Source organism: Rhodofomes roseus, assembly GCF_022264815.1.
Source record: "Rhodofomes roseus strain CIRM-BRFM 1785 chromosome Unknown C8Q71scaffold_6, whole genome shotgun sequence".
NCBI lineage: Eukaryota > Fungi > Basidiomycota > Agaricomycetes > Polyporales > Fomitopsidaceae > Rhodofomes > Rhodofomes roseus.
The window spans coordinates 1,602,960-1,630,502 of record NW_025952962.1 but is presented as its reverse complement, the minus strand read 5'-3'; the positions used below and the strand labels follow the sequence as shown (position 1 = coordinate 1,630,502).

Below are 27,543 nucleotides of genomic sequence, written 5' to 3'. Positions count from 1 at the left end.
AGTATTGAAACGACAACAGCCTCTGATGGAGTCCGTTCAACGCCTGAGTCAGCGCTCGCCGGGTACCTTGAGATCCCACGTCGGCGGGGTGGCCTGCGCCTTCCCAGTTCCTGGACAAGAAGAGGGAAGATAGCATAACATAAGAGGGCTCGGACGATCCATAATCCCATCATTGCTCCATCAGCGCCCGTCTTCGTTGAATATGCGATGATGCACGCACCCCGCGACGTCCTATGCAGATGACGATACCGCACTTGGACCCTGTATGAGATCAGTGTCTCGCTTCACTGTCCACCGCAGAAGACAGCGAAGTGATGAATGCATTTGGCCCGTTAGGAATATCTGTGCTGACTCAGCAGATGGAGGAGTTGACAGTGGTAGGCTTGCGCGACAACCGGGTTGACCCTACCTATCACGGCCCTGCGCCGGGTGGGTGGACGACCGGGCGCACTTGAGGCGCGCCTGCGGCCCGCGCCAGCGGAAGACGCTTCTGTTGACACGCCACGAACATGTGGGTGTCGGACCGCGGCGGAGGAGGGCTGGCGACAGTTCCTCGTACACGGACGTCGAGCCAAACCACGGTGACGGCTTCGCTCGCATGCAGTCGTTGCCGGATCCCCGGACGTCATTGATGCAGCGCAGCTGGAGGGCGGGCGTGACGGCGGCGGTGTGGCACTGCAGCGCACGGACACAGCACGACGATCGCCCTGCAGGAAGGATGCGAAGAACATGAACCGTATCACAGTGAGTGCGGGGCATCCCGACAAGCTCGCCCGCTGACCGAGGCCCCGTGGATAGGAAGGGACGAGAGATCCGCCCCGCGAACGGCGGCACTTGCGCCGGAAAGGCGAGGTGGCCGGCAACTCGCGGGGAGGCTCGGATTGCCTGCGTATGGTCAATCGCCACACCGGCTGGATGGGCACTGGGAGAGCTGCTGGCCTTCTTCGGTGCCTAGTCATTGAAGTCAAGGAGCATCGTGGCGGAACGCCCACTGGCATGCCAAGCAGCCAAGCGACGAAGCGGGCGATGATAGAGTTCGGGCCCATCAGCCTGTGGCTTTGTGTCGCTCCTCGATCGAGCGATTAATATTGGGCTGTCGCTTGGCTGAGTGCGCGGCGCGAGGGGTAGGCGGATCTGTGGGCGCTGGGGGATGGCCGCTGGGCGAGCACGCGCGGTGCCCTGGACCGGTGGTGGGCCATGCGGAGGGCAGCGAAGGCGAGCTAGCGAAGGCGCAGACGGGCGTGACGGCGAGGGTGTCGCGGGTCCGGGTGGGGAAAGCCGCTGGGTTGAGGAGGTGTGGGAGACGCAGCGCAGGCGAGAGGCTCCCGCGGGCAGCCACGGGCCAGGCAATATCGCGGCCTGGGAGCATCCTCAGAGAGCCAGCAGAAGCTACCCGAGCCGGGGATTCGCTATTCATGCTCGGCAGGCTTGGCGCCAACTTGGCGCCATGCAAGCTGTACCACTCCCCCGGCTCGCTCTGCCACTGCGCCCGCCCTGCGACTTCTCCAACGCGAACACTCGCGCAGAACACTCTGCTGATGCAGCCTGTCCCCACTGGCGCCTCTCACAGCTGCGTGCTCTTTTCTTCCTTGCATTCAATGTCCTGATTGGCGCCCCCGCCCCCTGTCATTCACCTCCCATCCATTGGCTCTCCGAGTCTTGCACGTCCGAGTCCGTATCTGCTTTCCGTAACCTGCCCTTCTTATGACAATGTGCATGCATGCCAAGATAAATAGAACCCGCCCTCGTCCTCGTTCCCCCATAAACGCGCCGCTCCCGCCGTCCATCCCGCTCTTGGCTGATCTCCCTGCTCCACGCGTGCTACACCAGATCGCACTAAGCCATGTCTGTTGAGCCGCAAGCCAGGAAGAAGAGGAGCGCCTCCGACGTCAGCGCAGTCAAGCAACGGACAACGCCCGAGGATGATCACCGGCGTACGCCTCATCCACAACGTGCCCTTTGCTTCCGACGCTAACTCGACTTGTTCCACAGGCAAGCGTCGCAACCGCACTACGCAGTCATGTCTCAACTGCCATACCTCCAAGCGCATGGTAGGTTCACCACAACATTGCACTGACCATTATTAAGACATTACTCGTGCTCTGCAGTGCGACCGCAAGCGCCCCTGCGGCCGGTGCACTCAACTCGGTCTGGTAAGCGATGCTAGGTAACAACATGTATACCAGGTCGCTCACATGTTCTTAGACTGGCCTCTGCGTCTATGAGGTCGATGACCCGAGCAGGAAGTGGGTGTAGCATCTTTGTCTTGCACACTCTGAGTAATCCTTATCCCAAAGGCACCCCAGCGGCGACTCTCAGGATGAGAAGTGCCGCCTCCAGAAGCGAGTAGCGGAGCTCGAGAGCGTCATACGTGAGGTAGGGGAGCCACCGCAGCTGTCTTGCGCAAATCTGACCGCTATTTCTCCAGCTGAAGAATAAACCGCACCCACGGTGGGTGGCAGGGCAAGATACCAGCGACAGAGCTCGCATGCAACAGGCTGCCACCTCGTCTCCGCCGCCGCTGACGATCAACACCGGCCCATATACCCCTCGAGGCTCGACACCGGGTGGGCCGAGTCGTTCTTCCCCGGTCCCGGAGTCGGGCGGCACTGTCACCCGCGCCCCCACCTTCTCACACAGTTCTCCCCTCATGAGCGTCGGGCCGTTGAGAGTGCCCTCCAGCCCCTCAGCCGCCGACAGCTCACCCATCGCCACTCCCTCTCCCATGTCTGTCTCGCCTCTTGACCCTCATCTTTCGTGCGGTCTCGGTCTCAACAGTGATTATGACCTCTCCTCATTATTTGCCTGCTCCGCGGAGAAGACGGGGATGGAAGAAAGCTTCTTCAGCGAGATCTGGGATCGACTCGTCCCCCCTGGTGGTAGCTGCGACTCAGCTCGACCGGGCGAACATTGCGGCTGTCTCAACGACCCCGCAACATACAACACCATCCTCGAGCTGTCACTGCGCCTCCGGAAGGCCGCCGATATTCTCGGCCGCTCCACGAACCATACCTCGGGCATATCTAATTGTATGGTTAACCAGAACATTGTCGAACTCGACAGATTCACGTCGTAAGTCTACATCCAGTCATCCCGTCTAGATCTAAATCGCCCGGGTGCAAATGCTGATTCACGAACGCTCTCGATCACAGGACTGCCCTGGGGAACATCAATGCCCCTCCGGATCCTTTCGGGTCTGGCTCCAATCAGAACCGTGCCACGATCTCGGCGCCGTCAAACACGTCTGCCACGTACAGCACGTTCGGGACTCGGCCAAATCCGAGCACTTCTGCACAGGGCGTGACCGTATCTCCCCCCCTGGTGCAGTCGCAATCCGTCAGGACGTGGGACTACAAGCCCGACTCGCCATATCTCAGTTCGCCTTGGGAGGATCCATTCATGTCATGGATGCCCCAGCGTCGCTGAGATGGCCGCGACACCTCGATGCACGGGATGACTGGCACCATGACGGCGCCGCGTGACGTCTCGGAGCGCGGGGTTGGGATTTGCGTGTATAGAGAGGATCTTCGATGGACCGTAGCCGCTTACGGCGGGCATCGAGATGTATCGTTGTATTTCGGTTACATGTGCATGTACTCACTAGAACCATGGGCCTCCTGCATTGGACGCGCGTATCGGCCACACAGTGATACATGCATTACTCAGTGTTGCGGAAGCCGGCGTCGGACGGCGTGTACACCTCTGTGCGCTGTATAAGGGTGCCTACCTGCAATGGCGTCAGCGGCGTCAGATAGAGGCCCAGAGACCCATCTAGATTGTGTCTTTGGTTCCGCGTAGCTTCGCCCAATCTCAGATATCTCCTCTTGGCCCAATCAGGCTTTGTTCGCCACCAAGTTCGACGCCAATATGTATTTCCGCGCTAGCGCGATCGCCTCCTCCGTTCCACCTTACGGAGGGACACTGGCAGACCTGGTGGCCAACGGCGCATGTCGCGATTGCAGGCTCTGCGTCGATTGCACGGCTGCATCATTGTGGTGGTGAACATGACGATAAGCCTGGTTTCAGACACCGATGCAGTACGTCGCCGACACCTTAGTCACCGCTGGTTATGCTTGCATTGTCCCCGAGGGAAATCAGATAGCAGCCTCCATAGGCCGGTACTACACCTCAACAGACCATCTGAGTGGAACGGCGTTATCGAGTGGTGCGCCCCAGGAGAGCGTCGGAGACTCTGCGGATCTCCTCCGCGCGCCATGGCTTCCCGCGCCCTCATGCACATGGATGGGCAAGGGAGAACCAGCTGGGAGGCGGTCAGGGAGAATAAGTAGCGTTGGACCCTGCTGAATTCTGCGGGAGATGCTGAGCACTGCCCCAAGCCAACGAAGCAGATCAACGGGATGTAGAACCTCAGGAGAACATCAGTCTCGAGCCGGCGTGAATCACACACCTAACGCGCGAGTTTTCGCTGTCGATGCGATAGTGTGCTCGGCGGCTACATTGTGCCTGTGGACGCGCGAACAGCGATACTACAGCGCTATCCACCGTATGCAAGCCTAACCAATTCATATTGTGGGCGATTTCCGACTGGAGCGCACAGAGTAATTGCGAGGATTAACCTTACCATTAAGCCTGCAGAGAGCGACGGGCATGCCTGACGCCCTGGCCGGCGGATCAGTCTGTACAGCATCGAGACTGACAACTTGGCACGCCGCATGAGAGACACAGCGGAGACTCTGGAGAAAACATCCTACCCGGCGGGCCGTCGGTGCGGCGTCAGTGTGTAGAGTAGTGACGAGATTGAGAGCTGGGCGCCATGGTCCATGTGCACGCCGGAGCAAAGCTAGGGACGAGAGACCGTAATTCCAACGAATATTGCCGCGCGCCTACGATGCCGCTTGTGCTTCCGTTCAGCAATCCTCTTCCCTAGCTTCCTCGAGCGAAGGCCCAGCCGCCCAGCGGCCGACCTTTGGAATTGCTCGGCATGGGCGCGGCACGGCCAAGGAGAAGGAAGGTTACGCGATCTAGAGGATTCCCATATCGGCATGCCAAGCTGCCAAGCCTTCGCGCATATGCTTGGCGGCCATTGAAGCTTGCTGCTTATTCTGGGAGTCGCGGCTGCACTGGTCGGCCCCGAACAGGCGGCCGCCGTTCATAGCCAGGCATCGTTCGCAAGCCGTGAGAGGTTGACTCTTCTCCTCTATCTAATCTATGGCTCAATCCCACCATGCACAGCCTACTACATTTCGGAACGGAAGAATACCCCACCGATCCCGCGGCTTCTCCGTAGCATGGCCATGATTGTCTGGTCGGGACTCGGAGCGGTAAGGGTCCACTCCATTCGGGATTGTAGCATGTGGGGCTTGGCCGCTACCTCACCGGACATCGACGAGATGGATTCACCGTGCTGTTTTGTGTAGGACGCGCAGCGATATATTCGCGCTCACAAGCTTCATTTTCTTGTCTGCTCTCTGGGCACTTACCGTGTAAGTGCACGGCGACTGGCGAAGCGAGGAGGCTGTGAATTTGCTTTGGCTAACAGGTTCTCAGATCAGAGAGGAAGAACGACCCTACTAGACGCAGCTGCGGTCTGAGAGCTGCAGAACGTCTGAAAAGCCGAGCCCGACTGGAAGACGAGGGCGACGTTGAACGGAACAGTGGCCGTCCGTTCGAAAGCTGCCGATGACTTCGGACGCCGTGAAGACGAGATTTGCTTGGGTAACCAGTCAGGAGACTGCCCATGACCTTGTCGCTCTCACAAAGGACCGACAAGACGTTCTCGAATACTGGCGGCGCGAGCTGCGAAGCCCCGTCGGTGTCAGCCAAGCCGCTGAGCGAGCAAAGACACGGTGGAGCACATACATACAGCGGACGCCGTACACGCTTGGCCATTGCACATCGCATCGGCGGCGACAATTGCGTGATGACCTGAATGCACTGCCCCGGAGCCTTCGACGCGGTTGGCGGCCGAGGAATTGCACTGATAGGTACACGGCACTTCCATTGTTCTTCACGTTAGCAGAACATATGATCCACGGAGTAGGCGAAGTCGCAGGACGAAATACGAACCGCGTGAGTTGTCGTCTTGGAGTGTGGTGTCAGGAGGGTGTACGCTTGACACCGCGAACCTTCCGATTATCTTGCGGCCGCCTGACGATGATAGTCAATGGCACATGCGTCAGAGCTTACTGCTATTGCTCTTCTGCACGAGAGAGGAGACACGTGCATGCAGATACGCGATAAAAGGGACCCGGAGTTGCACGACGTATTGAAGGATTGGCCTGTCATGTTTACCGCCAGGTATTGGTCGACGACGGGGATTAAGCTGTGACTATGTGTAGCAGTACTTACCGCGCAAGGCCTCCTCGCCATTCTCCTATCATACCGTGATAAAGGCCACCCGAGTGAAATTGGCGCATACGAGACACGCAGTGTGTTTCCCTAGAAGGAGAGTTCTTTCAGATGATGACCCGGCAGAAGTACACATCGAATGCAGCTGTTACACATCACTGCGATGTTGATCCACGACATTGGAGCGCGTCATTGCATCGCCCAGTCGGAGGAAGGGTAATCATTTGCGGAAATGACGATTGTGCTTGCCACGGTTTGTTAGACCAAGTCGAGATTACAGGGATCGTCGTACCGCCGGCGCGTCGTGACCATGGTCTAAAATTTCATGAGATGCTCCCGCACAATAATCTGAGCGTCAGCCCATGCGTGAGCTCTCATAGACAGCCTCTTCGCAACAGTCTGCTATGCGTTGTGTCGTACCTGGCCTTGGAACAGTGAGGCTGAGCACAATCGTCGGTGTTACGCCTACGAGAACGATGGAGACATTACTAGAACAAATTACCAAATCCGGCGGACTGCTGTTCCACGTGGTTAGTCAGCAATTCTCAGCCACCTATATAAGCGCCGCTAGTGGACTTCTTGTACCCAACAGCGTTTGTACTTACGCAGCTGCCACAGCGAACATGGCTTCACATCTGGTATGTCCCCCATTCCTACCTATCAGCGTGACTTGCTGACGCTGTGCAGGCAAACATCTTTGGTACGGAGCAGGATCGCGTCAATTGCTCCTTCTACTACAAAGTGAGTAGCTTGCTACTTCCTCCGGATTTCCCCAGGCTAACTGGTTTCTGTAAAGATCGGTGCATGCCGACACGGCGACCGCTGCTCGCGAAAGCACATCAAACCCGCGTTCTCCCAGACAATCCTTCTACCCAATGTCTACCACAACCCTGCCCACGACCCTATCTGCAAGTTGACCGAGAAGGAGCTGCAGGAAGGATTCGATGCGATTTATGAGGACCTGTACTGCGAGCTGGCGAAGTTTGGGCACCTGCTAGAGCTTCACGTGAGTACTTCATTGTGTCGACGCGTTCCTTTGCAGCTTACAGGTTGCGCCAGGTCTGCGACAACGTAGGCGACCACCTCATCGGCAACGTGTATGCTCGGTATGAGTGGGAGACGGAAGCACAGACGGCTGTGGATAACCTGAATGACCGTTGGTATGCAGGTGAGTTAAATCCCTCTATGGCATCATCTGAGTGGGTTGCTAAGAAATGCCTCTAGGCCGTCCATTGTACGCCGAGCTGTCACCCGTGACGGACTTCCGTGAAGCCTGCTGCCGTCAAAACGAGAATGGAGAGTGCAACCGTGGGGGCTTCTGCAATTTCATGCATCTCCGGCTGGCCTCAAAAGAGCTAGTGAAATCGCTTCACGCCAGTCAGAGACTGGAACGGAGGTTGCACCCTCAGCAGAACGGTGGTGGCGGAGGATGGGAACCTTCAAAGAGGGAAGGCCGCGGACGTAGTGCGTCGCCGGCCCGGAAAGGTCGCAACGACGGTGAAGACAGATGGACTCGGAAGTGAGACCAAGTCGACGTCTACGCCATGGCGCTCCATTTCTCTGCCCTCAGTGTTGTGATCCTGCTTAGTCGTACCGAGATCTTGTCCACTTGTGGCAGCAAGTAGCATGTAGGCTTCCCTCTTGTTGTTCCCGCTCTTTACTGTAATGCATTCCTTCGGCTGTACATATCTCCTTCCTGCATTGCGTCTCCGTGCGCTAGCGAGAGTCTCAATACATGAGGCGCGTAAGGTTAAGGCACATTCACAAGCGCCTGACAAGCCATTGTTGCCAAGCGGTCATCGGAACGCGGGTGCGGGACGTGTCTTCCGTTTGAGGATTGTACGAAGGCTCCTATTGAGAGCGACACGGAAAGTGTTCGGATACGCTAGCACTGCCTCTCGTTCCATCCGGAGGTTAGTGGACATTAGGTGGCACGCCGATAGATAATCGCGGCCACCCCGGAGGCACAGAAGGTTGCCGCATTGAAGTGACGCTCTCTGCCAGGGTAGCAGAGAAGTGTCAAACGAGCCATCCGAGGCATTCACCTCTTCGATCAGCTTCCAGCAGTCCCGGCCACTGGACAACGAACCTGAAAACATCTCAGCACGCATGCATGTATGTTACGAGATCCCGACAAATACCTGTCAACTAGGGGTCTCAGCAGCTTCCCAGAAAGAGACAACGAGCGCACTCGTGCGAAGGACTCAACGTAAACGACTCGCGGTGAATGGATACCTAGGATCTGCGCATATAGACCAATACTCAGATCAACGAATAGATTGGGTCAGATAATTGACTGCTAAGACGCACTTGGTTTAGTAACACTGCTAGACATAGGATGAAGCAGGTGCCGGGACCATTCAAAACGAGGACGTCCGCGAAGGATGTGCGCGCCACCAAAGGTATCAGAGTGACATGATAGATGCATGCCAGCAGAGAGCGTGTGGCAGTGACGGGGGTCGTGTAGATTGGCTGATGCACACGTCGAGCCCGGGGGATGGTCAGGATAGTGTAAGGTTCACGTAGCCTGCCCTTCAAACAGGATGCAGTACAAGTTCTGTTCAGACACCCACAATATCCTGAGATTGGAGAAGATATACGGACAGTGGAATTGTCAGGATTCGCCGCTTTGCTCAGCTCTAAGGCAGTCGCTTTCCTGGCACTGAGGGCGTCACCCTCACTAATAACGTAGGTTCGAGGTGAATAGCGGTCGAAATCAAGAGCCGATAGGAGCATCAATGCTTCGCTCGTATGCCCTCCTATCAGACGCGTTATAGAGTGTCCGGTAAGATTGTTGTGTGGAGACACTCACCAGAGCCGAGAAAGACTGCGAGGTGACAGTGCTCCGAATGACGCCTTGTGGGCCGAGGCTTTCGATGTCGCGCCAATACCACAGAAGACACGCGCCACAGGATTCCAGCAAGGCAGACACAGAGACATGAGGAAACAAGATCAAGATCCATTTGCCCTGCGTGAGTCCGACGTCGCAATCAAATTTGGGAACGGGCAGTCTTCTCCAGGAGTTGCCTCTGGCGACCACAGGCCCTTCAGAACACCTAAGAATAGGATGTCAACTCTTCAGTTGCATGGGAGCTTTGGCATGGGAAATGCATTTGCACCCACCAGCGATGAGGAATGAAGGTAAGCAGGAGCCTGAGGTCGCCTGAGAAACACGCCGGAGCTGCACGCGTCGCAGGGTGCGCGTCTTGGACGCGTCGGTCCGTCGGCGCCTATGCAACGCGGCTTTGTGCCACAACCCTCAACGAGTCGCCTGCATACGACTATCCACGCTGCTGCCGCTTTCCCTCCAAGTCTCTTGAGCTCTCAGGAAGGCAGTAGACTGGGCATTTGTTTTTTTTTGGTTGCACTGCAAGGCATCATGGCTTCAGCAGTCATTGTGGACGCTGATATGGTAGCCGCTCTCCGCGACGCGGTACGCGAGTGTGGCGACAGAGGGCTGATCAACGCGTCCAAATGGTGAGTTTTGAAGTCGTTCACATCTGGCCAATGTCGAGCTCATCCGCGCAGGGCATCTGAGCTCCTCTTGGGTGTCCCGGATAAAAAACGGCGAGCACCACCTCCGGCGAACGAAGCTATCGCGGCACCGATCACTCAACCTAGGCATCCCAACGCGCCGCCTCTACAGGCTCTTCCCGAACATGTCCGCATACAGGAGAAAGAGTGGGAAGAAGAGGACAGGGACTACATCACGACTGCCCGTGCTCTCTTTGACGGGAAGGATTTCGTGAGAGCAGTCCACTGGCTGAGGACTTGCAAGAGTGCGAAGGCGCATTTTCTGAGTGTGTATAGCCAGTATATGGTGAGTGCGTGTGCGTATCTGCTACTGTCCATTCTATATATTTTTGCAGGCTAGCGAGAAGCAAGCTCTGAGGGACTGGTACAAGCTAGACAGTAAGTGGCGCCGTTGCCCAGGCTTACAACATGGTAAGAGGATTAACCCCACAGAAACGCGACATCAACCCACGCTTCCCGTCAATACATCACTCGTTGATTTACTGGAGATGGTGAGGAATGCGACAGACCCGTTTCTGCTCTTCCTGTGCGTTCCTGTTTTACATCGTTCGTCATTCAGCAATCACATACGTTCAGAGCACATTAGAAAAGCCCTATTTCTCTGTCGGCTGAGCCGTAGGGAAGAAGCTATAGAGAGTGCTCTCCTATCCATTGCTGCATATCCTTGGAATTGGTCAACGTGGATGGTGTTGGGCGAATGCCTCGGAGACGGCGAAGAGGTGGGTCATACGAGCCTCGTGGGATGCCCGTCTGAATATGTCCACAGTTGTCATCAATGTTGCCTCTACTGCCATTGCCACCAACACATCCACTCGTACAAATGTTCCAAGTGAAGACACTGAATACTGTCCACAGCCCTACAGATAATGAACTGGGTTTGTGTGATCGACTGTTGGGAGAAGAACTCTTCCCTCGCAGTCTTTGGGTCATGTCTCTCCGCGCCGGAGTGTTGTATCACATGCACGGTGGGTCACTGTCGATGTCGGGGTGTTGGTTACGTGCTCATGATCGACTCGACTTAGATTTCAAGGAGGCCGCTGCGCAGTTCCAAAAAATCTTCGCTGTCGACCCCTATCGCATAGATGACATCGACATTTTTTCCAATATCTTATACGTGACGGAGGATCAGTCTGCGCTGTCCACAGTGGCACATGGATTCACCGTCATCGATAAGGACCGCCCGGAGATCTGCTGCCTCATTGGTGAGTGACAGCTACATGGAAGACTCATGCCCTAGTTTGACGACCCTGACAACTTAACATAACCTCAGGGAATTATTTCTCCTTGCGGAATGAACACGAGAAGGCCATCAAATACTTCAAACGTGCGACTCAGCTAGACAGAACGTATCTGTCAGCTTGGACATTGATGGGCCACGAGTATGTGGAGATGAAGAACTCGCATGCAGCCATTGAGGCGTACCGCAAAGCAGTAGGTGCGGCAAACCCATTCCAACCATCTGCCAGATCGATGACCGGCCACTAACCGCTATTGTCCATGCACCCTTGGAGGTAGATGTCACTCGGAAAGACTACCGCGCGTGGTACGGCCTAGGTCAGGCTTACGAACTGCTGAGCATGCATCAGTATGCACTCCACTATTACCAACGAGCCACAGCGCTACGGTGCGTCCCTCTTCATGCTTCCTATCCCCTATCTATCCGCCCCTTCTTCCGATATTAGTACCGCCTGTAGACTGACTAAGTTCTGATTGTACGACAGGCCATATGATGTCCGCATCTGGCAAGCACAGGGCATTTGCTATGAAGAAATGGGACGGTGAGGAGCTCAACACTAGAATGCCATTGACGTAAGACTGAAAGTGGATTACCTCCATCCGTACCATATTCTGGCAGACCGCGCGAGGCCATCGAATGTTTCAAGCGCGCGCTTATCGGGGCGGACCCGTACGAAACGACCATTCATCTGAAGCTGGCCAAGCTACATAACGATCTCGACGAGTTCGCTGAAGCTGCAAGTTACCACCGGCGGGTGGTGGATGTGTGCCGAGCCGCAAGTACGTACAATTCCCTGCTGCGCGCCTTTACGCCATTCTCGCCCCCTCCCTCAATTGCCGGCTTCTCACCGTCTGCACTTCTGTCCGGGCGCATACTGATAGCATTCTATTTCTCACCGCTGCTGAATCAGATAAACCCGTGGCCGAGTACGCCAAGTCGTCCGTTTACGTTGCGCGTTACCACATTATTCACGGCGGTGGGGACCTGGCCTTGGCAAAAGAACTCCTAGAGCCCATCGCTTCCAGCAACGCAGAAGAAGTCAGCCAGGCTACCGACCTGCTCAAGAAAGCGAGATCTGCGCAGGCCAAGATACAGATGGACGCTGCCCAAGCACAGAGTCAAGCTCAAGCTTGAGGCCAGGTTCAGCTTGGAGCAGGCTCGGGTTGTATGATCTGGGCTCGGGTCTTCTCAAGGATGTTTCTGTATTGTGGATGGATTTGGTAATTCTGAAACTCTTGTACTCTACTATACGCCTGCTGTGTAAGGCGCGGTCGGTTGTACTGGGCGTTATTACTTTCTGCAACTTTGTTTCCCGTTCGTTTGAGCGCCCAACGGCGGCCGGAGAGGATGTCACTCTATGACACTTCCATATCGGGGACACTCAGAGATCTGATCAGCCACCTGCCCTGAAGCACGCGGGCCCGGGATCTCACGGTCACGCGGTCACGAGCTTCAGTGAAGACAGCAAACGTGACAAAACAAAACAAATCGCCCAAGGGCTGAGATGTCGAAAATCCTGGCTAATTCGCATTCTCCTTCTCCTACGTCCTCTCCTGCTCAACCATCCACGCCGTTCAATGGCGAGAACGGTGGATATGCTCGGTCCAATGGTCGGGACTCTGTCTATGCTACTCCTGCACCCGAGTCTCAGACGCCAAACCTCGCATCGAGCTCGACTCTGGACATAGACCCTGTCACAATCGATGATGAGCCTACGCAGCCCGGAAGTCATCCGAAAAAGCGGTTCAGGCCATTTCCAGATGTGGAGGGTGTGACTGCTAGAACAAAGAGGAGAGCTGTGGCCAAGAGTCGGTTAGCGGACGAAGAAGATGCCATGACGCAGACAGCTACACGGTGCGTATACTTGCGCGCTGCACATTCATCACACGTCGTGACATACTCCTGCAGAGTTGCGTCTCGCCTAGCGGAGGATCATACCTCTGTTCTATACCCTGACGTGGACACACCATTCACGGACGTCCAAGATGCGATGCGCCGTCTTTTGCCGTACCACGTCTTCCAGCATCCCAAACAGGATCTGGATGTCACCATCCATCGTCCCTTGTTTCCCTCATCAAAGGGCAAAACGAAGGCCACGGAGGCGGATTACCTGCGAGAGGAAATTGCAGGTACGGTGCACTATATGTACTTTGTACGAGCACAAAAGAACTTAATTGCGTAGAAACACGATTCGCTCTGCAGTGCTGGAGGAGGCGGAGAGCACTAGAAGATCGCTTTCGACGTATTAGGATACGGGAAGGCAAGGTACGTAGAAGCACGTCCCTTTTTGCGCTGCTGATCCTGACGGTGAAACAGCATGCCTCCCCCGACGATCAAGCATACGTACTCGTACAAGCCGTACTGGAGGCAGAAGGCGCGGAGACTACCACTGTAAACACTGAACTTCGAGCTGCACGCGCTGAACTCGACAAACTCGAGCGAGAGCGACGAGCCGCAGCGCGTCCCCCTCCTCCTCCCACTACACCACGGCAAACACCTTACTATCCGCCTACTCCCTCAGCGCCCAACGCCTATACGTCGCAATATCGTGGCTATGCATACCCATACGCTACACCATACGGGGCAGCACAGTACACGCTCAGTCCTGCGTTTCAGACGACCGTCTCATACCCACCCACACCTCTGAATACCGGCGCTCAGAGGTCCGGACCGGCGTACGGGTCCGCATACTCACCTGCTACTCCGTCCAATACGTCGTCTACCGCATACTCGCACGCGACCGCTGCGACCACACCCACCCCCACTGCGGCGGCATCTGCGCCTCAGGCATACTATCGGACCCACTCGACCAGCACGACCACCACGGCGACAAATACGGCGGGGACGGTTTCTGCCATACCGGTTCAACTGCCAGTCACGCATCTGGCGGCGCTGCAGACCATTGGCTTGGATCCGGTTCCTATCACATCGCTCCCTCCTCCAGGCCAGCCACGCCCTGCGGCCATCCTCAGGTCTCAGACAGCGACGACGATGCAGATTGACATCAACGTCGCATCGCTACAACCTGCTCAGATGAACGGCCTTGCTGTGATTCTGAATATGTTGACGTCAAGGGGCGTGACCGTGGATGGCAGTACAGGCACTGCGCCGAATAGCGCCGTCGGGAGCGGCACGCCGACGTCGGTGCCTGCTGCAACAGACGCGACGACGGCGTCGTGAATGCGAGGGGCTGCGTGACGCTGTTTGTGTCTATTCTTATTGGCGTAACAGTAACCGTTCTGGTCGTTAGATGGCGTGTTGTAATGTACTCGGTAGGTAAGGAGAGGCATGGCCCGCAATATAGCATGTTCCATTGTGTACTTAAAGTTTCAGCCAGCTATACAGAAGGTGCCGCGGACGTAAGTATGGCGGCATCGGGTCTGTCGGCCAAGGCCCCGCTAATGTGCCGTACGGCGATTACCCTATTCTAGCGGAGGTGGCAAAGATTGGGCGTGAGTGTCCCGAAAAGGCAAGGTCATCCTGAGCTTTCCAGGCCGTTCTTGTCGCTGTTTACCACGTCGAGCAGCCCTCCCCGCGCATCAGGCCCCGTTGCAGAGCATCGTCGTTCACTTTGCCCTGCTCTTCGCTGTTCGCTCTCCTCAAAACGCACCTTTGCTGTCCTCTTGCCCTCGTACGTGCCTCGATGACGCTGCCGTGCCACGCGCCACCAAGTTGGGGTGAAGATTGCGCTCTGATATGGCGCTCGCTCCCAGCCACGAAGGCCCCCCAAAAGTGTAATGTGTGGCACTCTGTGTTACCCGAAGCCAGTGGATCCGGCCCACGCTGTGTATATAACAGAGGGTGGGACGCGAGGTAAGCTCTGTATAGTCTCGACGTGCAACACACTTGCCTTGCTACTCGACCTACCTGAACGTGCCTACAACCCCGTACCGCGCGTAGACTCTCACCTCCAGGACACCACGTAGCTGTTCATGTCGTCTGCCACTGAGCCCCTCGTCTTCTCCAACCTTCCTGCGGAGCTGCTGCGAGACGTATTCGAGCATGCAGCCGCCTTGGACCCAGCAACAGCGCGCACGCTGTCGCTGGTCTCGTCCGCCGTACGCCACTGGACGGAGCCCCTCCTCTACGAAACGGTGGTCCTATCTTCGTCGCGCAGCCTGCGCTCCTTCCTCGCCGCGGTCTCTAGCAAACCCGCCGGATTCGTGCGCACGCGCGTCAAGCATCTCGGCATCTTCGCGCTTGGACCGGTTCAGAGCATCGACCGCGTCCTGAACGCATGCGAGGGCGTCGATAGCCTTGCATGCGGCTTCAATCTCCCCGGGTACAAGCAGGTCCAGGGCTGCGGGGCCTTGCAAGCTCTGCAGGGTTCGCGTGAGCAGCACCTGCTCGGGCTCTCCTGCCGTGACGGGTGGGATACCACCGTCGTCGCGCCATCCGTAACGCACCTACGCATCCATGTAACATCGTTCAACTCTGGCGACACTTCGTCGCTCGCGATCGCCCCCGGGATGGGCAACCCGACCGAGTCTGGTTGGGAGCGGCTCACCAGTCTATCATCGCTCACCCACCTGGCTATCGTCTACCGCCATTCCCCGTGCACTCCTCCGAACGAAGTCTTCCCAACATTGCAGCGATTGTTGACTTTGCACGAGACCGCACCCGAAGGGACCAACCCTCCCCGGCTCGAGTTGGTTCTCGTGCAGGTGATAGGCGGGTTAGTGGCCAGCTCTGCGGCAAACGAGGCCGTAGAGGCTCTCAGCGCTGCTGTCATGAAGGCTGGAGGGCCTTCGTTGCGCATCGTCGCCGAATGCGCACCTACATCCGTAGTCCGTCAATGGGAGACTGCGGCTCGGGGCGGCCCGAGTATATGGGAAGGTGCCGAAGAAGTTGTGAAGGAGAGATTGGCTAGTGCCGCTGCGGCGGCGGCGGCGAAGAAGAAGTAACTGCGGCCCTTGCGGTGCGCTGTTGTTACCTCGTATGTACGCCACGACCCGTTGAACGTAGTTCAGGAGCATGTTACTCATCGCAATACCCCATGTTAGTCATTGCATTTCGGCCTCGTGTCTCACTAGTCTCTGGTCGCGTCACTACCTGTATGATAGTTGTTTTACTCATCTTTTCATTTGCTGCTATGCTGACCAGGGATTTGCTCTGACGTCATGCTATCAGACGTGATTCTATGAGAAGGGACTGCTACTGCCTTGTATAGAGCATGAAGCACTCCGGTATGTCTCACTATCGTAGACTTGACATGGGAGCTCAATCATGTCACATGTGCTTCGTCCGTTGTCTTTATGATTGCAGGCGTGAACCAATCCCTTAACGATGAATGACGAATACGATTGCTCTCCACTGTTCATCTTATCCATTGCGATAACAAGTGGGTCTGTCAGTGAGAATGAGATGGGCTTCATCACGTTCTCATGTGGTTGTGGATGACTTCAGCGCGCGCGCACAACGGTCATGTTCGTTGCGCGCCGTCCAACTTGTCGCCGAGGCGCCGCGACTGCCACTGCTGTTTTGGCGCCCATATGCTAGCGCTTGACTGCAGCGTAAAGAGAGCTGCCCGAACAGAGCGCCTTTGACCGATTAACCTCTTGGATTTGCACGGCATCATCAACCGGGCATAGATCGAGAAACTGAGTCATGACATCCTTTTCCAACAAGAAATACAAACGATCACTGGGCGCTGCAAGCCGGGACCACGAGGCTACTGCCCGACGATGATTGGCTTCGTCTTGCTGAAATGACTTATCGTCTCATCCGACACATCCAGGTGCGCTTGAACTAGGGCCGGTGGAGTCAAGGCAAGCCACTGATAGATGTGGTCAGAGGTCCATCACACGAGAACAGAGACACTGTACTCACCTGGTTTAGGCTGACGTCCTGGAACTTGTCCGTCTTCAGGATCTCGAGGTAATGCAGAGTCGTGTTGCCCGTATTCTCCACGTAGTGCCCTTCGACGACTCTCATGAGATGAGCAGGAAGAGTCCCGTGTGATTTGACTCACCGTAGGAAGGCGGGATATAGCCGACGTCGCCGCCCTACAAAAAGTCCTACAATGAGACATGGATCGTCTGAAAGGACGTCCCGCTTACCTGGTAATCGAACGTCCTCGCATTGGAGTTAGCTGCAAAGAGCGTGATACGCGCGTATCCCTCGCTATCGTATCATTAGCGAGGCCTCGCTGCCTGAGCAAGTCATCACTCACATGATGTAGTCCCATTCGGCTTGTGTAGGGTGCCACTCACGACACACAGGGTTCGGTCACTACCAACTGAGGGTCTGATACATGTGCTTACATGGATCTCGCGCATTGCCCCAGGCTCCAGTGTGACCTCCGCGACTGCGATCGTCTTCGCCACCTTGAAGTTCGTCGAATCCACAATCTTGACCGTGCCTCCAGGACGCTGCGTCGCGTTCATCTGCGACAGAGGGAACGAGTATGGCTCGGTGGTCTGACCTTGAGGATCGGTGGGCGCTTGGGCGTTCGACGCGGGCGGGTCTAACAGCAAAATACAGCTACAGACGGATAGGCGTTGTGCTGCTGTTAGGGAGCTCACCGCTGGGGAAGATGTACAGCTCCTGTCCGGGGATGTGGTCAAATGCAGACTGCGGCAGCTGGAAGTTCTTCGCGATCACTTCCTTTGGGATATGCGCCATCATATCGGTGAGCTGGATTATTTCCTCGGTCAACCCGGACCCCTGAGGTATGCGCTAAGAATACTCACAAGGAATGTAGAATCGTCGCTGAAGGTTCCGTTGTCGAACACCTAAGGGGGTCTGGCTGTGGTAGTGTTCAGGCTAGACTACAGAGCACTCACTAAAAGGAACTCGGTGCCAGCAGGATCATCGGCGGTCGCTTGGAGGGAGTGCGGTTGCCCAGGCGGAAAGTACCAGAGGTCTCCTTGGTTCTGCAAGGCGCCGAATCAGTCCGAGCTGCCGGTATGCCTCTGTGTAATCGGTGATACTCGCCACCGTGGCTAGATAATTCTGACCATCCGACGTGACCGTTGAGATTTGCGTGCTTCCCTGTACTGACCGTCAGTGCTGCCAACGACGAATCTTGGCACCTTGTATACATACCTTCAGCACGTAGGCCCACTACCCATCAGAGACATGTGATCAACTCTCGTTCAAGTCAGTAGGTGAAAATACATACCTCGGCCGATGTATGCCAGTGTAACTCGCTAGAAGAGGTGTGAGGTCAAGCCCATGGCTGCTGTTACTCACATACCGAATTGCCCCAGCCTCGAGACGCATGTCCACTCCGGCCATTTCTTAAGTAGACTTAGGCAGGTTTCTCTACCAATAATCCGTGTTTGTGTTGCTTACCAGTGCTGATGGGCAAATTGTTCACTATGCATACGCAAGTGAGCGTCGTATATGGGTTACAATCCTTAAATTTCTTACCATTTTGCTGGCGTGCCCATCCTCCCGTTTGCAAACGGGTATGGCTCAGGTCTAAGGGCCACTTGGCGTTAGGGCTTTCGCAGCCAGTATTAGTACGCCTCCAGCGAGTCGCGTGCAATTGCCACTTACACGTCTCCATGGTCAGTCGTAGGAGGGGCGAGGAGACTAGGGTTCTGGAGCTGTAGCGGGATGTTCTGAGGTCCAAGAATCGTCGAACCAAGTGAGCCTCGGATTGGCTGAGGGTCGATGTTCGAGTTCGGGCTCCACAGCTCGGTGTTCGGGTCGTCGCTGGCATATGGGACAGTCGGACTTGGTGAAGCTGTCGAAGAAGTCGAGGACGGAGAGCCAAGAGGTACCGAAGCCACGGAGGAGGAGAGCGCGAGCAAGCACGCGGTAGTGACGAAGATTCTGTTCAACGAAATGGGCATCCTTATGAGTTTCCGTAGAATCCGAGCTTCCGTGATAGACGAGAGACGCTGTTAAGAGAATGATTGCAGTCAAAGCTACTCCCTCCCCACTTTTTATTCGGTCTCGCTCCGTCAGCCCTAAGTCAGCCCACTGGCTGGCAATATTGTCACGGTGACTGAGCGGCAGACCATTCCAAGAGGCCCAGGTTCGCCGCCCCGGGCTTGATAGGAGCATCTGTCACTCTCTGCCTCGAGCGGCACATATAGCGCGGCGTTATTCGGGAGAGCATTTGCGTTGCAGTAAGATGGTAGCCTCGAATCTGGAGAGCCTGAGTTCCAGCCAAACTCATATTGATAGACGTTTCGCGCTCACGCGACGTTATGTTTCCGGCCGAGGTGCCGGGCTGCCGCGCCACAGCTGCCACCACGTGGCACGAGGCAGGCTGCAGCCACCGCCCGCCACCCTCCGCCACCGGTGTTCGCAGAGCTCGGGATTAGCGCAAATGAAAGGTCTAAATACAATGAACTTCGGGCTGGCGGCGACCTTTACGCTAAGTATCGTCTGCTGTGATTGACTTTGTACGGTACACATACTGCTGCAACACAAAATCATGACTCTTGGACCGCGCGAAGAAAAGACGTGCAACGACCACGCAGCAATGAGAGCAGGGACACTGATGCGGGAGCGGCGCAGACATACCAAAACATCGCGGGAGAGAAGGCTGTCGGTTGCGGCACGCAGCGGGTAGCGGGCGGCGGGCAGCGACATGGCAATCATGTCCGAATTAGTCTGCGTGTAGTAGGGGAGCAGGCACGGTAGGTACCGGTGTGCATGCGGGCAGTCAGACGCGGGCGATCGTACACACGGAGGCGAGGCAACGTCGAGCGAGACCAGGTTGAGACCATCCGGAGGTTGAAGCCGTGAATCCAGTGCACAGTGCGCAAACACAGTCAACATACCTGCGCACGCCGGTGACATCCGCCCACTTCGACCGAACCACCCTGTTTTCCACAACCAGTGCTTGACCATCCGTATCTCAAAGGGCATCCACAACAATTAGAGCCGCGGTATCTAGGCTAGGATACACAGCTCGAAGGACTCTGCGGCGATGGTGTTCGGGTCCTCGCACCTTGACCTGGACCATGGCTGCCGCGTAGCCATGCTGAGTTGACCAATGTTCCGTAAGAGACTTGGGAAACGAGCTGACTCGAGCAGAACATCGAGACATCGAGCACGGATTGAGCGCTGAGCGCGGGTAGTCAGCGACTGGGCAACGAGGATAGCACTGAGCAGTACGAACCGCGGGGCCGGGGCAGCTGTGGCGCGGCAGCCCGGCACCTCGGCCGGAAACATAACGTCGCGCGAGCGCAAAACGTCTATCAATATGAGTTTGGCTGGAACACTCGGAGGACAGGCGTAGCATTAGCACACCAGAGTACTTATTCAACGATTGCGGCATGAGGCATCTGATCAGGAAATACATGTGCATCTCAAACACGGCGTACGTTTGCGCTATGTTTTCCCTGGGCGAGCTAGGTACTGCTAGGTACAGGCAACGGATAATGGAAGGCACTTCAGCATGTCGCCGTGGAGCATATATAACTGACATACCACATGCACGCAGAGGCCATCAGAAAGTAGGGCGTTCCTGAAGGAATCGTCATCTGACGCCACAACGTGCCAAGCCATGTACTTGAAGCTCAGAAGCTTCGCCCACGCTGCTCACGATTGGCGCATACGAGAAGTGCAACCCATAACATGCCGATCCATGGCCAGTGTCACTGGTTATGCTCGGATCCAGTGTGACATGTCTGCCGTGTGTGAAACGGTGACTGGGGACCAGCTTGTGATGTCTTCTCGCTCAACATACAGGTGCGCTAACCAAGCTGGGTCATTAGCTAAAGCAATAAGTACTTTGCCAGCAGTGGTCTCGTTAGACGTGGCAGATAGCGCGGCGGCCAATGTGCGCTTGTCTTCTCGGCCGCGCGCCCCAGTCCGATGAATCGGTCAGGGCACAATGGGTCAGTTAGTCAGCAAGGACGACTTGTGATGCCGCTATGAAGGGCAGTCAACCAACGAATGACATTCAAGGTAACCAATCATGGAGACATTCGTTCAATTCCATGTTCTTGCACAGTGGCACTGCGCAGGACAGTAAGCAGTACTTGATCCCGTCCTGAACTCGCATTGTCGTCGCCGACGACATAAGTTCCGGTAGAACATGACTTGTAGGTGTGTTTGCTGATTTTGCATGACTGAGGCTCCTGATCAGGTCAAGTCGCTTACTAGGTGAAGAACTGAACCAGGACGTCCGCGTCAGCCGGCGTTACCATATATGGATACAGATGCGCCCACAGGCGTCCATATTGCCGCCCAGTTTGTTCAGCCACCCGTCTGTGCACTTGCGGACTGGCACATTTACCGGCACAATTCGTTGCCGGTCTGAGAGACCTATCACTGTTCTTATGCGTATTATCGCTTTCATAGCCAGTGCGGCACGGCGGCTCATGCTGCCTGAGAATAGCGGTTGACTTCGGGCTGAGTCCGGACCTGCCCAGCGGACGACGGCGGACGCAAACAATACGTGGGTCGGCAGACTCCCTGCCCTTCGACTTCCTGCAGATTTCCGAGGACTCGAAGATTCTCTTGGCAAAGGGAGGCACTATTCACTTCGCCCACTGGAACGTTACGAGTGGGCATCATGGCACGGTCACGGTGTGGATATATCCTGACTCGGACATGCTCATATACCTCCCCCTTTTACTCTCTGACTGGCATACCCCAGGTACGCCTGCCCAGAGGTAAGCTCAGGCTATTCTTCTCCACGGTGACTTCGCGCTTGACATGTGACACTGGAAGCTGATAGGGAATCCTGAGTAGACTACAGTGGGCCTCTCATCGAGAGACGAATGTAAAACACTCAGGTTTAGAAGCTTCGCGATACATTACTACGTTCGACGTGCCTCATGATCTCCGCCTTCGCAGCGATACCGTTGAGCACCAATTTGGAAGTTGGAGTATGCAACCTCAGGCTCTCAAGGTGCCGTGATAATCTGTCCTCGAGGACAGTGAATGTCTTCATAGTGACTGTCTCGTGTATTGATCATATTTCCCTTCCTCGTTTAGGTGGGTGCAACTACTATCTACGGCGCGGCCTCTCCTCTCGTATGTCGGGGCGCCGTCTGGTAGTACTATTCGCCGATCCGGGCTTCATTCTCAGAAGGCAATACCGTTATTCGCGCTCAGCTCGTCGAATGATCGCTCATCAAGGTGGTCAGGGTGCATTGCATCCTATCGGAAGGCTTCCCCCCGCTGTAATGGAAGGCAACCACGAGGGCCCTTGTTAGGCCGGAGCTGCCTTCACGAGCCTTATGTGACATGCGCCACAAAGGCGACTCCGAGATTGGGGCCCTTCTCGTGTTCCGCCGATACCGTGACATCGCACCGGCCTATTAGCACTAGTCGCGGTCGTAGATCACACCATTGGCCATCAAGGACGGGTTGGAGAGTCGAGACTCAAGTGGCCGATCGCAAGCAGTACTAGCTGGACCCTGAATTGTGCATCCAGAAGACGATCTCAATATTTCAATAATCATCGGCACCCCTCACCGAATAAGTGTACCTTTCGAAGCCGACCCTCAATGGCTCCGGCTGAGATTGAATGGAGTCTTCGCGTGAACTCGTTGCAAAGGAAGCTGTTTCGAAGTCCGCACTTGCTGTTGGCGTCACTTACAATGAATGAAGAGCGAGACTTACTAGGACCGCAGACATCTTCTGCGCGCGCTCCGTGGCAAATGGGGAAATTGACCAACGGCAGGAGGAATCGGCATCCAGCGACACAAGATCCTGCCATGAGGAAGCTACTGCATGCGCATTATCGAGTACAACGGCGGCGGCATTATAGTATAAAACATTAGCATAGTACATTAACGAAGTACGTCAAGCGACACAGCATTACCATAGTTACTCCAATACATAAAGACAAAGCGACGATTGCACTCGGAATGTCCAGGCCATTCCTGCTCAGATAATCAGCTGAGGCTGCCCTGTGCATCGACCTAGACAGCTGGGCCACGGTCGATCGCGCCCACACGCGTACAGGGTCCTGAGTGTCATGACTGCCAGTGTGAATCTCTGCTCCCCGCTCAGTCAACAGCAGCAGAGAGACGCTAGCTAACGCACCTGCCGTCCCAACGTCGCCACTGGGCGGGATCTTCCACGTGAGGATGTTGATGTTGGTAGCCTTCGTCAAGGCCGCCGGGATATCGCCTGATAGGGTGCGATGCGGGATAGTGGCCAGTGTCAGACCATAGCATCTGCGACGACACGTCGTCACTACGCTCGACCTTGATGTACGGTAGCTCTCCATAACCGACTTGAGCGTCGCTCATGAGGTGAGATAAGTGCGACGATGATTGCATGCCGACCCCGTCCATGGATGATGACGCATGCATACTACGATTGGTGGGTTGCTGGTACCGGACGTCATCCAGAGGGGGCCCGTGGTCGCCGTACGGTTGGCGATCGTGCGACATTGGGATCCGCTGATGTTGATCAGCTTCCCCCGATGACGAAGGTGCAGCGTCCGTATGGTCATACGTCGCCATAGCGTAAGAAGGCATGGGCCATGTTGCTTGACGATGAGCGGGCGGACCTCTTTGGGACTCCTGCTGAGCGTTCGATAGATACCCATGGTCCGAGTGCAGCGCGACAGATGACGCAGTCTGCGCCGCCTCTGGCTCTCCAGGATATACGTAAGATGAAGGGCCGGAAGATGGGTAAAAGAATCGATATGGCGGGTTGTCAGCACCGCTATCGCCGTTATACACGACGGCGGATTCCTCCGCCACTTGGCTCTCTTCCGACGTGGGTTCGAATCGCGCCATAGCCGTAGGAAGCAAGGAAGGCGGCAGGGCTTGCATGATGTCGTCACTGTACATGACATTCATCAGCTCAGGTATTCTGAGGAGCGACATAATGAAAAACACTCACAACGCTTCACGCGCAAGCTCCCATCTAGGCCTCATGCTACTGAGCATGCCCAGCAGAGAGAAGAGGTCCGAAGTGTGCTCTTCTAGCGCTGGTGGCACGGTAGAGTCATCAGCCATGGATGTACGACCCTTCTGTTCAGCATCCTTTGCGATTTGTGTCCACAAGTTGACGAGCAGGACACCGGCAAAAACAAAGGTATAATGGACAACGACAGTATGCCGTGGGAGACCCCTGAGGAGCAACACTTCCAGGATGCGCGTTCCCGCCTTCGCCGCACTGGCGCATATCGCAAGCGCTGCAAGCGACCCTTCGCTGCCCTCCTGCTGCGCGTGATCACTAGACACGTGCGCGCGTGGGATTGAGATGAACGGCTTGTAGATGGTGATCTGGACGATGTAGTATGTGAGATACAACATCGCAGATTGAGACGCGTAGACGTCGTTATCCATGTCGGGCGACCACCTCACTGCACAACGTGAGCATCCAGAGAAGAGTCCGTTGCAGATGGATGCTTACAGTGTGGAGGCAGACTCTCGATCCACTCAAGCAACGCGATGTTGAGTCGCTCGACGACCTGTTCTCTCCACCGTGGTCCCACGAGGCCCAAAGGTTGCTTGAACCTACCAATGGCGTACTACAGTTTCCTGTGTGAGCGTACAATATGTAGCCGTTTGATGGTCACTCACAAGGGTCCTTAAGACAAACGCCGATATTTGGCTCAGGCGGACCCAATAGACGAACGCTGTCATTAGCGCCGGTTTTCCGGCAGGTTGCTGGAAGGCTAAATCGGGGTCGTCGTTTTCCCAGTATTCGTCGTCGACCTCCATGGGCAAGTCCAAATCGAAGCTAAGTCACGCGTGCATTAGCACTGCGAATCCTGGGTACCGCCGCGGTAGGAAGACTGACTCTTCGTCTCTGGCACAGCACGGTCTACCAATGAGCAGACTACCTAGGCGATCAATGGCGATGAGGTGCCAGATCGTCCGTTTCCAGAGTTCCTCCTCGACAGTCGGCTTGCGGCCATACACCTTCCTGCGATGAGCGCCCACATCTTGCGCCTTGATGATACCAATGCTGATGATGGTCCACGACTCCGCATGGCCAATCGTACCGCGGAGATACATCCCCATCAGCTGCGTAAATGAGCACCCTCGTCACCCTGAGATGGTGAAAATAAGCGACTGATTACTTACGACGAATGTCTGAATCTCAAAGAGGTTAGGCGGTAAGAATAAACTGCGTCGCCGACGATGCACATCTATCAGAGGTCGTCAGATGGCTCGGCGCTAACGCAAGTGCTCGCAACGCACCCATGGCTGCGTCGACGAATTGCCTGCCCGCAAGAGCCCAAGCGCCATTGTCAGATCCATCCGGTGCAGCAGGGGCTGTCTCGTCGGGAAGGACTCGAGAATCGTCGCACCATCGGCTGGCCACTGCGAAAATGGCTAGGCATACGCCGGCATACCACACGTCGCGCTTGTACAGACCGGAGTCCCACTGTCTTTGGAATGTAGGACGGTGTAGGAGAGGAAATAGGCTGTTGTTCCGGGCGAAGTATAGCTCGATGAGGTGTTCCGCCAAATCCATTGGCGGGAAATTCGATATTATGAATGGCGGTGTCACCGAGTAGTCTGCGCCCTCAAATGATATCTCCCACTGGAAACCACTATGGTAAGTGAACGATGCTTTATTGAGTGACGAAGGACTTACAGGGAGGGAGTCCCAATAGTGGGCACGCCTGGGAGCAAAGATTCCGGTTCGCGAGCCGGGACGGGCTTGCTCGGGGGAAGAGCGGGCAGGTGAAGATGGCAAGGAAGACCCTGATAACTCGTCCATGTGCCGCTGCTTGAGTTCCCTTGCGGTACTGATGAGCTTGAACGAGCTGCTCTTCCCATGAAATCGCCACTGGCCATCAATGGGTTGCTTTGAGGCGACATTGGCTGGTCGAAGGCCGTGCAATGTCAGTTGAGTGATGCCTTGCGCGAGGCTGAGCTCAACTGCGGACTCCTCCTCCTCTGATTCCGAGAGAGACGAGGTGGACGATGGATCTTCGGTGACATATGCCATCTGCGGATCGACAAGGGGACATGATTTGCGCGGCTTGAGTTTTCGAGAACGCTTGGGCTCAGGAAAGGGCGGCGAAGACCGTTGAAAGGCTGGTCCTTGCCCACTGCCCTCTCCGGAGGGCGACCCTGGCCGAGGTATAGCTGCTGCGAGGGGGAGTAGATTATGACTGGTGAAGGCTATACCAGAGCTTTCGACACGACCAGGTGGATTTGACTGCGCGTGAGGCTGCAGTTCCGCAAAATCCGACTTCCACGAATCGCGTATGATGGGAGGGCCAATTTCAGCAGCGAAGTCGACTTCTGGGCGAAGCTGCAGGGGTATTCAGTAGACTGGACTCGAGGCCGCAGACATTCGGCTCAAGGCATAGGCCAACGGCTTCCTCTCAAACTAACGGGGCATCGCGTCGCTTTGTGGCTTCAATATGGTGCGCCCAGGGAAGCAACGAAACCCCTCCCCTCTGCCAGAGTTGAAACAGGCAGTGGAGAATCGATTCAGTTCTCTGCGTCGCAGACGCAACAGGAACGTGGTAGCCTAGATGTCGTACACAAGTCCAAACTGCGGGCGTGCAACTCACCCTTTTCAGCAATGCTTCCATCTGCTCTACGCGATCCTCTAGAGCCACGACGTATCTAGACGGACATGATGTCAGACACACAGGAAAGTAATCCAGACCACTTACGCCTTCGGCGGCCCTCGAGGCTTTGAACTTTCTCTGGGCGCGATACAGGTGTCAGTCAGCGCCCGGAAGAATCACAGGTAGCATAGGGGGAAAATGGGACGTACACATAGCTGCACACTCGGCCGCTCTGTATACAGTTCGTACAGACATTGCCGTGCATCTTCGGGCCATCGCATTTGGTTTTCCGTCTACGACAAAAGTCGCAAGCGCGATCAATCCTGCGCTTCTTGGACCTATGGTCCTCGAGGGGCGTTTCGGCCGCCGCATATGGCGTCTGCGCTGTCCGGGAGGAGACTGGTGCTGTATATTGAGTTACAAATTGGGGATGGTGGTGCAGATGGATCTCGGCGGCGTCGTTGTCGTAGGGGTCGAGTCTGAGCATAGAACTTGCGGGGCGGGTCACAGACGGGGTCAACGCGCAGGGCAGCGAGGACAGCAAAATAAGACGTAAGTGGACCGCGCGGGGAGAGCAAACGACAGACCACTCTGATCCCCGCGCCAGTCCCTCCAGACATTCCGCCGCATCTTTCCCGGCGCGCTTCCCGACCGAGCCACCTCCCTTCCCACGATTTTCGGCGCTCGCAACCCATCCACGTGACGCAAACACCATCAAATGGCAGCCGACGACCCTCCGAGCCAACCACAGGCCGGCAATTGGCACCCAGACGCAGCTCAGAACGTATCCGCGGTGGCTGATTTCTCCAATGTCCGCTGCTGACAAACGTCCCGCCGGCAGTTTACTTCCGCTTTGGGGCTAACCGCCGGCACCGCCCAGTGCATGATCGGTGGGTGTTGATTAGTCAATCGACTGATTCATCGCCAAGCCAGACCACGTGCGGGGTGTGCCCGATCGCCTCCGCACGGATCCGGAAGGTCATCTCTGCGCTAACTCGTCCTCTCACCCACCTGCTCTCAGCGGCGTAGCCATCCGTGCACCCAGACA

The 27,543-nt window shown here is 56.1% G+C and overlaps 11 protein-coding genes across 11 annotated transcripts; 6 read left to right on the top strand and 5 right to left on the bottom strand.

Moving 5' to 3' along the window:
• Positions 1-97: 97 nt before the first annotated feature.
• C8Q71DRAFT_516941 (uncharacterized protein) lies at positions 98-1,201 on the bottom strand. The gene is made up of 2 exons (XM_047919086.1): positions 410-1,201; positions 98-347 (listed from the first exon to the last, which is right to left on the bottom strand). The coding sequence occupies exons 1-2, from the start codon at positions 1,044-1,046 to the stop codon at positions 232-234; spliced, it is 753 nt and encodes a 250-aa protein (XP_047781285.1). The 5' UTR covers positions 1,047-1,201; the 3' UTR covers positions 98-231.
• Positions 1,202-1,206: 5 nt separating this feature from the next.
• On the top strand, positions 1,207-1,751 carry C8Q71DRAFT_821504 (uncharacterized protein). The gene has a single exon (XM_047926206.1). It carries the CDS (start codon positions 1,448-1,450, stop codon positions 1,706-1,708), a length of 261 nt encoding a protein of 86 aa, XP_047781284.1. The 5' UTR covers positions 1,207-1,447; the 3' UTR covers positions 1,709-1,751.
• Positions 1,752-1,843: 92 nt separating this feature from the next.
• C8Q71DRAFT_704445 (uncharacterized protein) lies at positions 1,844-3,426 on the top strand (the record flags this gene model as incomplete). Its single annotated transcript, XM_047920389.1, has 7 exons — positions 1,844-1,934; positions 1,993-2,051; positions 2,109-2,153; positions 2,206-2,246; positions 2,307-2,376; positions 2,429-3,072; positions 3,153-3,426. The coding sequence occupies 7 exons, from the start codon at positions 1,844-1,846 to the stop codon at positions 3,424-3,426; spliced, it is 1,224 nt and encodes a 407-aa protein (XP_047781283.1).
• Positions 3,427-3,854: 428 nt separating this feature from the next.
• Positions 3,855-4,550, top strand: C8Q71DRAFT_749879 (uncharacterized protein; the record flags this gene model as incomplete). The annotated part of the gene is made up of 1 exon (XM_047923229.1): positions 3,855-4,550. A coding segment is annotated over exon 1 (338 nt), but the record flags the coding sequence as incomplete, so codon positions are not given.
• A 2,382-nt stretch (positions 4,551-6,932) lies between these two features.
• On the top strand, positions 6,933-7,832 carry C8Q71DRAFT_856134 (uncharacterized protein; the record flags this gene model as incomplete). Its single annotated transcript, XM_047927260.1, has 5 exons — positions 6,933-6,947; positions 6,997-7,050; positions 7,106-7,315; positions 7,369-7,477; positions 7,534-7,832. The coding sequence occupies 5 exons, from the start codon at positions 6,933-6,935 to the stop codon at positions 7,830-7,832; spliced, it is 687 nt and encodes a 228-aa protein (XP_047781281.1).
• Positions 7,833-8,328: 496 nt separating this feature from the next.
• C8Q71DRAFT_795741 (glycosyltransferase family 1 protein) lies at positions 8,329-9,272 on the bottom strand (the record flags this gene model as incomplete). The annotated part of the gene is made up of 4 exons (XM_047925625.1): positions 8,329-8,398; positions 8,451-8,551; positions 8,620-9,068; positions 9,122-9,272. The coding sequence occupies 4 exons, from the start codon at positions 9,270-9,272 to the stop codon at positions 8,329-8,331; spliced, it is 771 nt and encodes a 256-aa protein (XP_047781280.1).
• A 276-nt stretch (positions 9,273-9,548) lies between these two features.
• On the top strand, positions 9,549-14,483 carry C8Q71DRAFT_806830 (uncharacterized protein). Its single transcript, XM_047925999.1, has 15 exons — positions 9,549-9,786; positions 9,838-10,129; positions 10,179-10,221; positions 10,276-10,562; positions 10,610-10,808; positions 10,866-11,045; positions 11,114-11,278; positions 11,359-11,467; positions 11,565-11,621; positions 11,699-11,859; positions 11,991-12,118; positions 12,585-12,888; positions 12,928-13,209; positions 13,263-13,345; positions 13,397-14,483. The coding sequence occupies exons 1-15, from the start codon at positions 9,689-9,691 to the stop codon at positions 14,258-14,260; spliced, it is 3,252 nt and encodes a 1,083-aa protein (XP_047781279.1). The 5' UTR covers positions 9,549-9,688; the 3' UTR covers positions 14,261-14,483.
• A 403-nt stretch (positions 14,484-14,886) lies between these two features.
• On the top strand, positions 14,887-16,101 carry C8Q71DRAFT_516033 (uncharacterized protein). Its single transcript, XM_047919083.1, has one exon. The coding sequence runs from the start codon at positions 15,013-15,015 to the stop codon at positions 15,982-15,984; it is 972 nt and encodes a 323-aa protein (XP_047781278.1). The 5' UTR covers positions 14,887-15,012; the 3' UTR covers positions 15,985-16,101.
• A 492-nt stretch (positions 16,102-16,593) lies between these two features.
• Positions 16,594-19,034, bottom strand: C8Q71DRAFT_516044 (oxalate decarboxylase). Its single transcript, XM_047919084.1, has 16 exons — positions 18,584-19,034; positions 18,455-18,528; positions 18,377-18,400; positions 18,279-18,321; positions 18,204-18,231; positions 18,128-18,145; positions 18,017-18,073; positions 17,866-17,955; positions 17,773-17,814; positions 17,605-17,716; positions 17,344-17,546; positions 17,253-17,287; positions 17,140-17,203; positions 17,052-17,085; positions 16,910-16,998; positions 16,594-16,856 (listed from the first exon to the last, which is right to left on the bottom strand). Exons 1-16 carry the CDS (start codon positions 18,880-18,882, stop codon positions 16,752-16,754), a joined length of 1,317 nt encoding a protein of 438 aa, XP_047781277.1. The 5' UTR covers positions 18,883-19,034; the 3' UTR covers positions 16,594-16,751.
• On the bottom strand, positions 19,035-20,421 carry C8Q71DRAFT_516088 (uncharacterized protein). Its single transcript, XM_047919085.1, has 5 exons — positions 20,163-20,421; positions 19,992-20,107; positions 19,822-19,938; positions 19,235-19,651; positions 19,035-19,181 (listed from the first exon to the last, which is right to left on the bottom strand). Exons 2-4 carry the CDS (start codon positions 20,088-20,090, stop codon positions 19,241-19,243), a joined length of 627 nt encoding a protein of 208 aa, XP_047781276.1. The 5' UTR covers positions 20,091-20,107; positions 20,163-20,421; the 3' UTR covers positions 19,035-19,181; positions 19,235-19,240.
• A 2,288-nt stretch (positions 20,422-22,709) lies between these two features.
• On the bottom strand, positions 22,710-27,422 carry C8Q71DRAFT_749838 (fungal-specific transcription factor domain-containing protein). Its single transcript, XM_047923228.1, has 12 exons — positions 26,705-27,422; positions 26,601-26,633; positions 26,496-26,550; positions 25,565-26,230; positions 25,165-25,510; positions 25,048-25,112; positions 24,761-24,987; positions 24,541-24,700; positions 24,371-24,488; positions 23,855-24,320; positions 23,045-23,794; positions 22,710-22,996 (listed from the first exon to the last, which is right to left on the bottom strand). Exons 1-12 carry the CDS (start codon positions 27,208-27,210, stop codon positions 22,975-22,977), a joined length of 3,414 nt encoding a protein of 1,137 aa, XP_047781275.1. The 5' UTR covers positions 27,211-27,422; the 3' UTR covers positions 22,710-22,974.
• Between the last annotated feature and the right edge of the window lie 121 nt (positions 27,423-27,543).

What these genes read in the sequence shown, in the direction of transcription:
- C8Q71DRAFT_516941 (XM_047919086.1), bottom strand. Translation starts at nt 1,046, where the DNA reads ATGGGCCCGAACTCTATCATCGCCCGCTTCGTCGCTTGGCTGCTTGGC. An exon ending in CCGGCGCAGGGCCGTGATAG is followed by an intron (nt 348 to 409) that starts GTAGGGTCAACC and finishes CTGCTGAGTCAG; the next exon opens with CACAGATATTCCTAACGGGC.
- C8Q71DRAFT_821504 (XM_047926206.1), top strand. Translation starts at nt 1,448, where the DNA reads ATGCAAGCTGTACCACTCCCCCGGCTCGCTCTGCCACTGCGCCCGCCC.
- C8Q71DRAFT_806830 (XM_047925999.1), top strand. Translation starts at nt 9,689, where the DNA reads ATGGCTTCAGCAGTCATTGTGGACGCTGATATGGTAGCCGCTCTCCGC. An exon ending in GGATGTGTGCCGAGCCGCAA is followed by an intron (nt 11,860 to 11,990) that starts GTACGTACAATT and finishes CTGCTGAATCAG; the next exon opens with ATAAACCCGTGGCCGAGTAC. An exon ending in GAGGAGAGCTGTGGCCAAGA is followed by an intron (nt 12,889 to 12,927) that starts GTCGGTTAGCGG and finishes TGACGCAGACAG; the next exon opens with CTACACGGTGCGTATACTTG.
- C8Q71DRAFT_516033 (XM_047919083.1), top strand. Translation starts at nt 15,013, where the DNA reads ATGTCGTCTGCCACTGAGCCCCTCGTCTTCTCCAACCTTCCTGCGGAG.
- C8Q71DRAFT_516044 (XM_047919084.1), bottom strand. Translation starts at nt 18,882, where the DNA reads ATGCCCATTTCGTTGAACAGAATCTTCGTCACTACCGCGTGCTTGCTC. An exon ending in ATGGGCACGCCAGCAAAATG is followed by an intron (nt 18,401 to 18,454) that starts GTAAGAAATTTA and finishes GCGTATGCATAG; the next exon opens with TGAACAATTTGCCCATCAGC. An exon ending in CAATTTGCCCATCAGCACTG is followed by an intron (nt 18,322 to 18,376) that starts GTAAGCAACACA and finishes AGTCTACTTAAG; the next exon opens with AAATGGCCGGAGTGGACATG.
- C8Q71DRAFT_516088 (XM_047919085.1), bottom strand. Translation starts at nt 20,090, where the DNA reads ATGTCTCGATGTTCTGCTCGAGTCAGCTCGTTTCCCAAGTCTCTTACG. An exon ending in CAGCCATGGTCCAGGTCAAG is followed by an intron (nt 19,939 to 19,991) that starts GTGCGAGGACCC and finishes TGTGTATCCTAG; the next exon opens with CCTAGATACCGCGGCTCTAA. An exon ending in GATGTCACCGGCGTGCGCAG is followed by an intron (nt 19,652 to 19,821) that starts GTATGTTGACTG and finishes TACTACACGCAG; the next exon opens with ACTAATTCGGACATGATTGC.
- C8Q71DRAFT_749838 (XM_047923228.1), bottom strand. Translation starts at nt 27,210, where the DNA reads ATGGTGTTTGCGTCACGTGGATGGGTTGCGAGCGCCGAAAATCGTGGG. An exon ending in TTGAGATTCAGACATTCGTC is followed by an intron (nt 24,988 to 25,047) that starts GTAAGTAATCAG and finishes TCATTTACGCAG; the next exon opens with CTGATGGGGATGTATCTCCG. An exon ending in TGCTGTGCCAGAGACGAAGA is followed by an intron (nt 24,701 to 24,760) that starts GTCAGTCTTCCT and finishes CGCGTGACTTAG; the next exon opens with CTTCGATTTGGACTTGCCCA.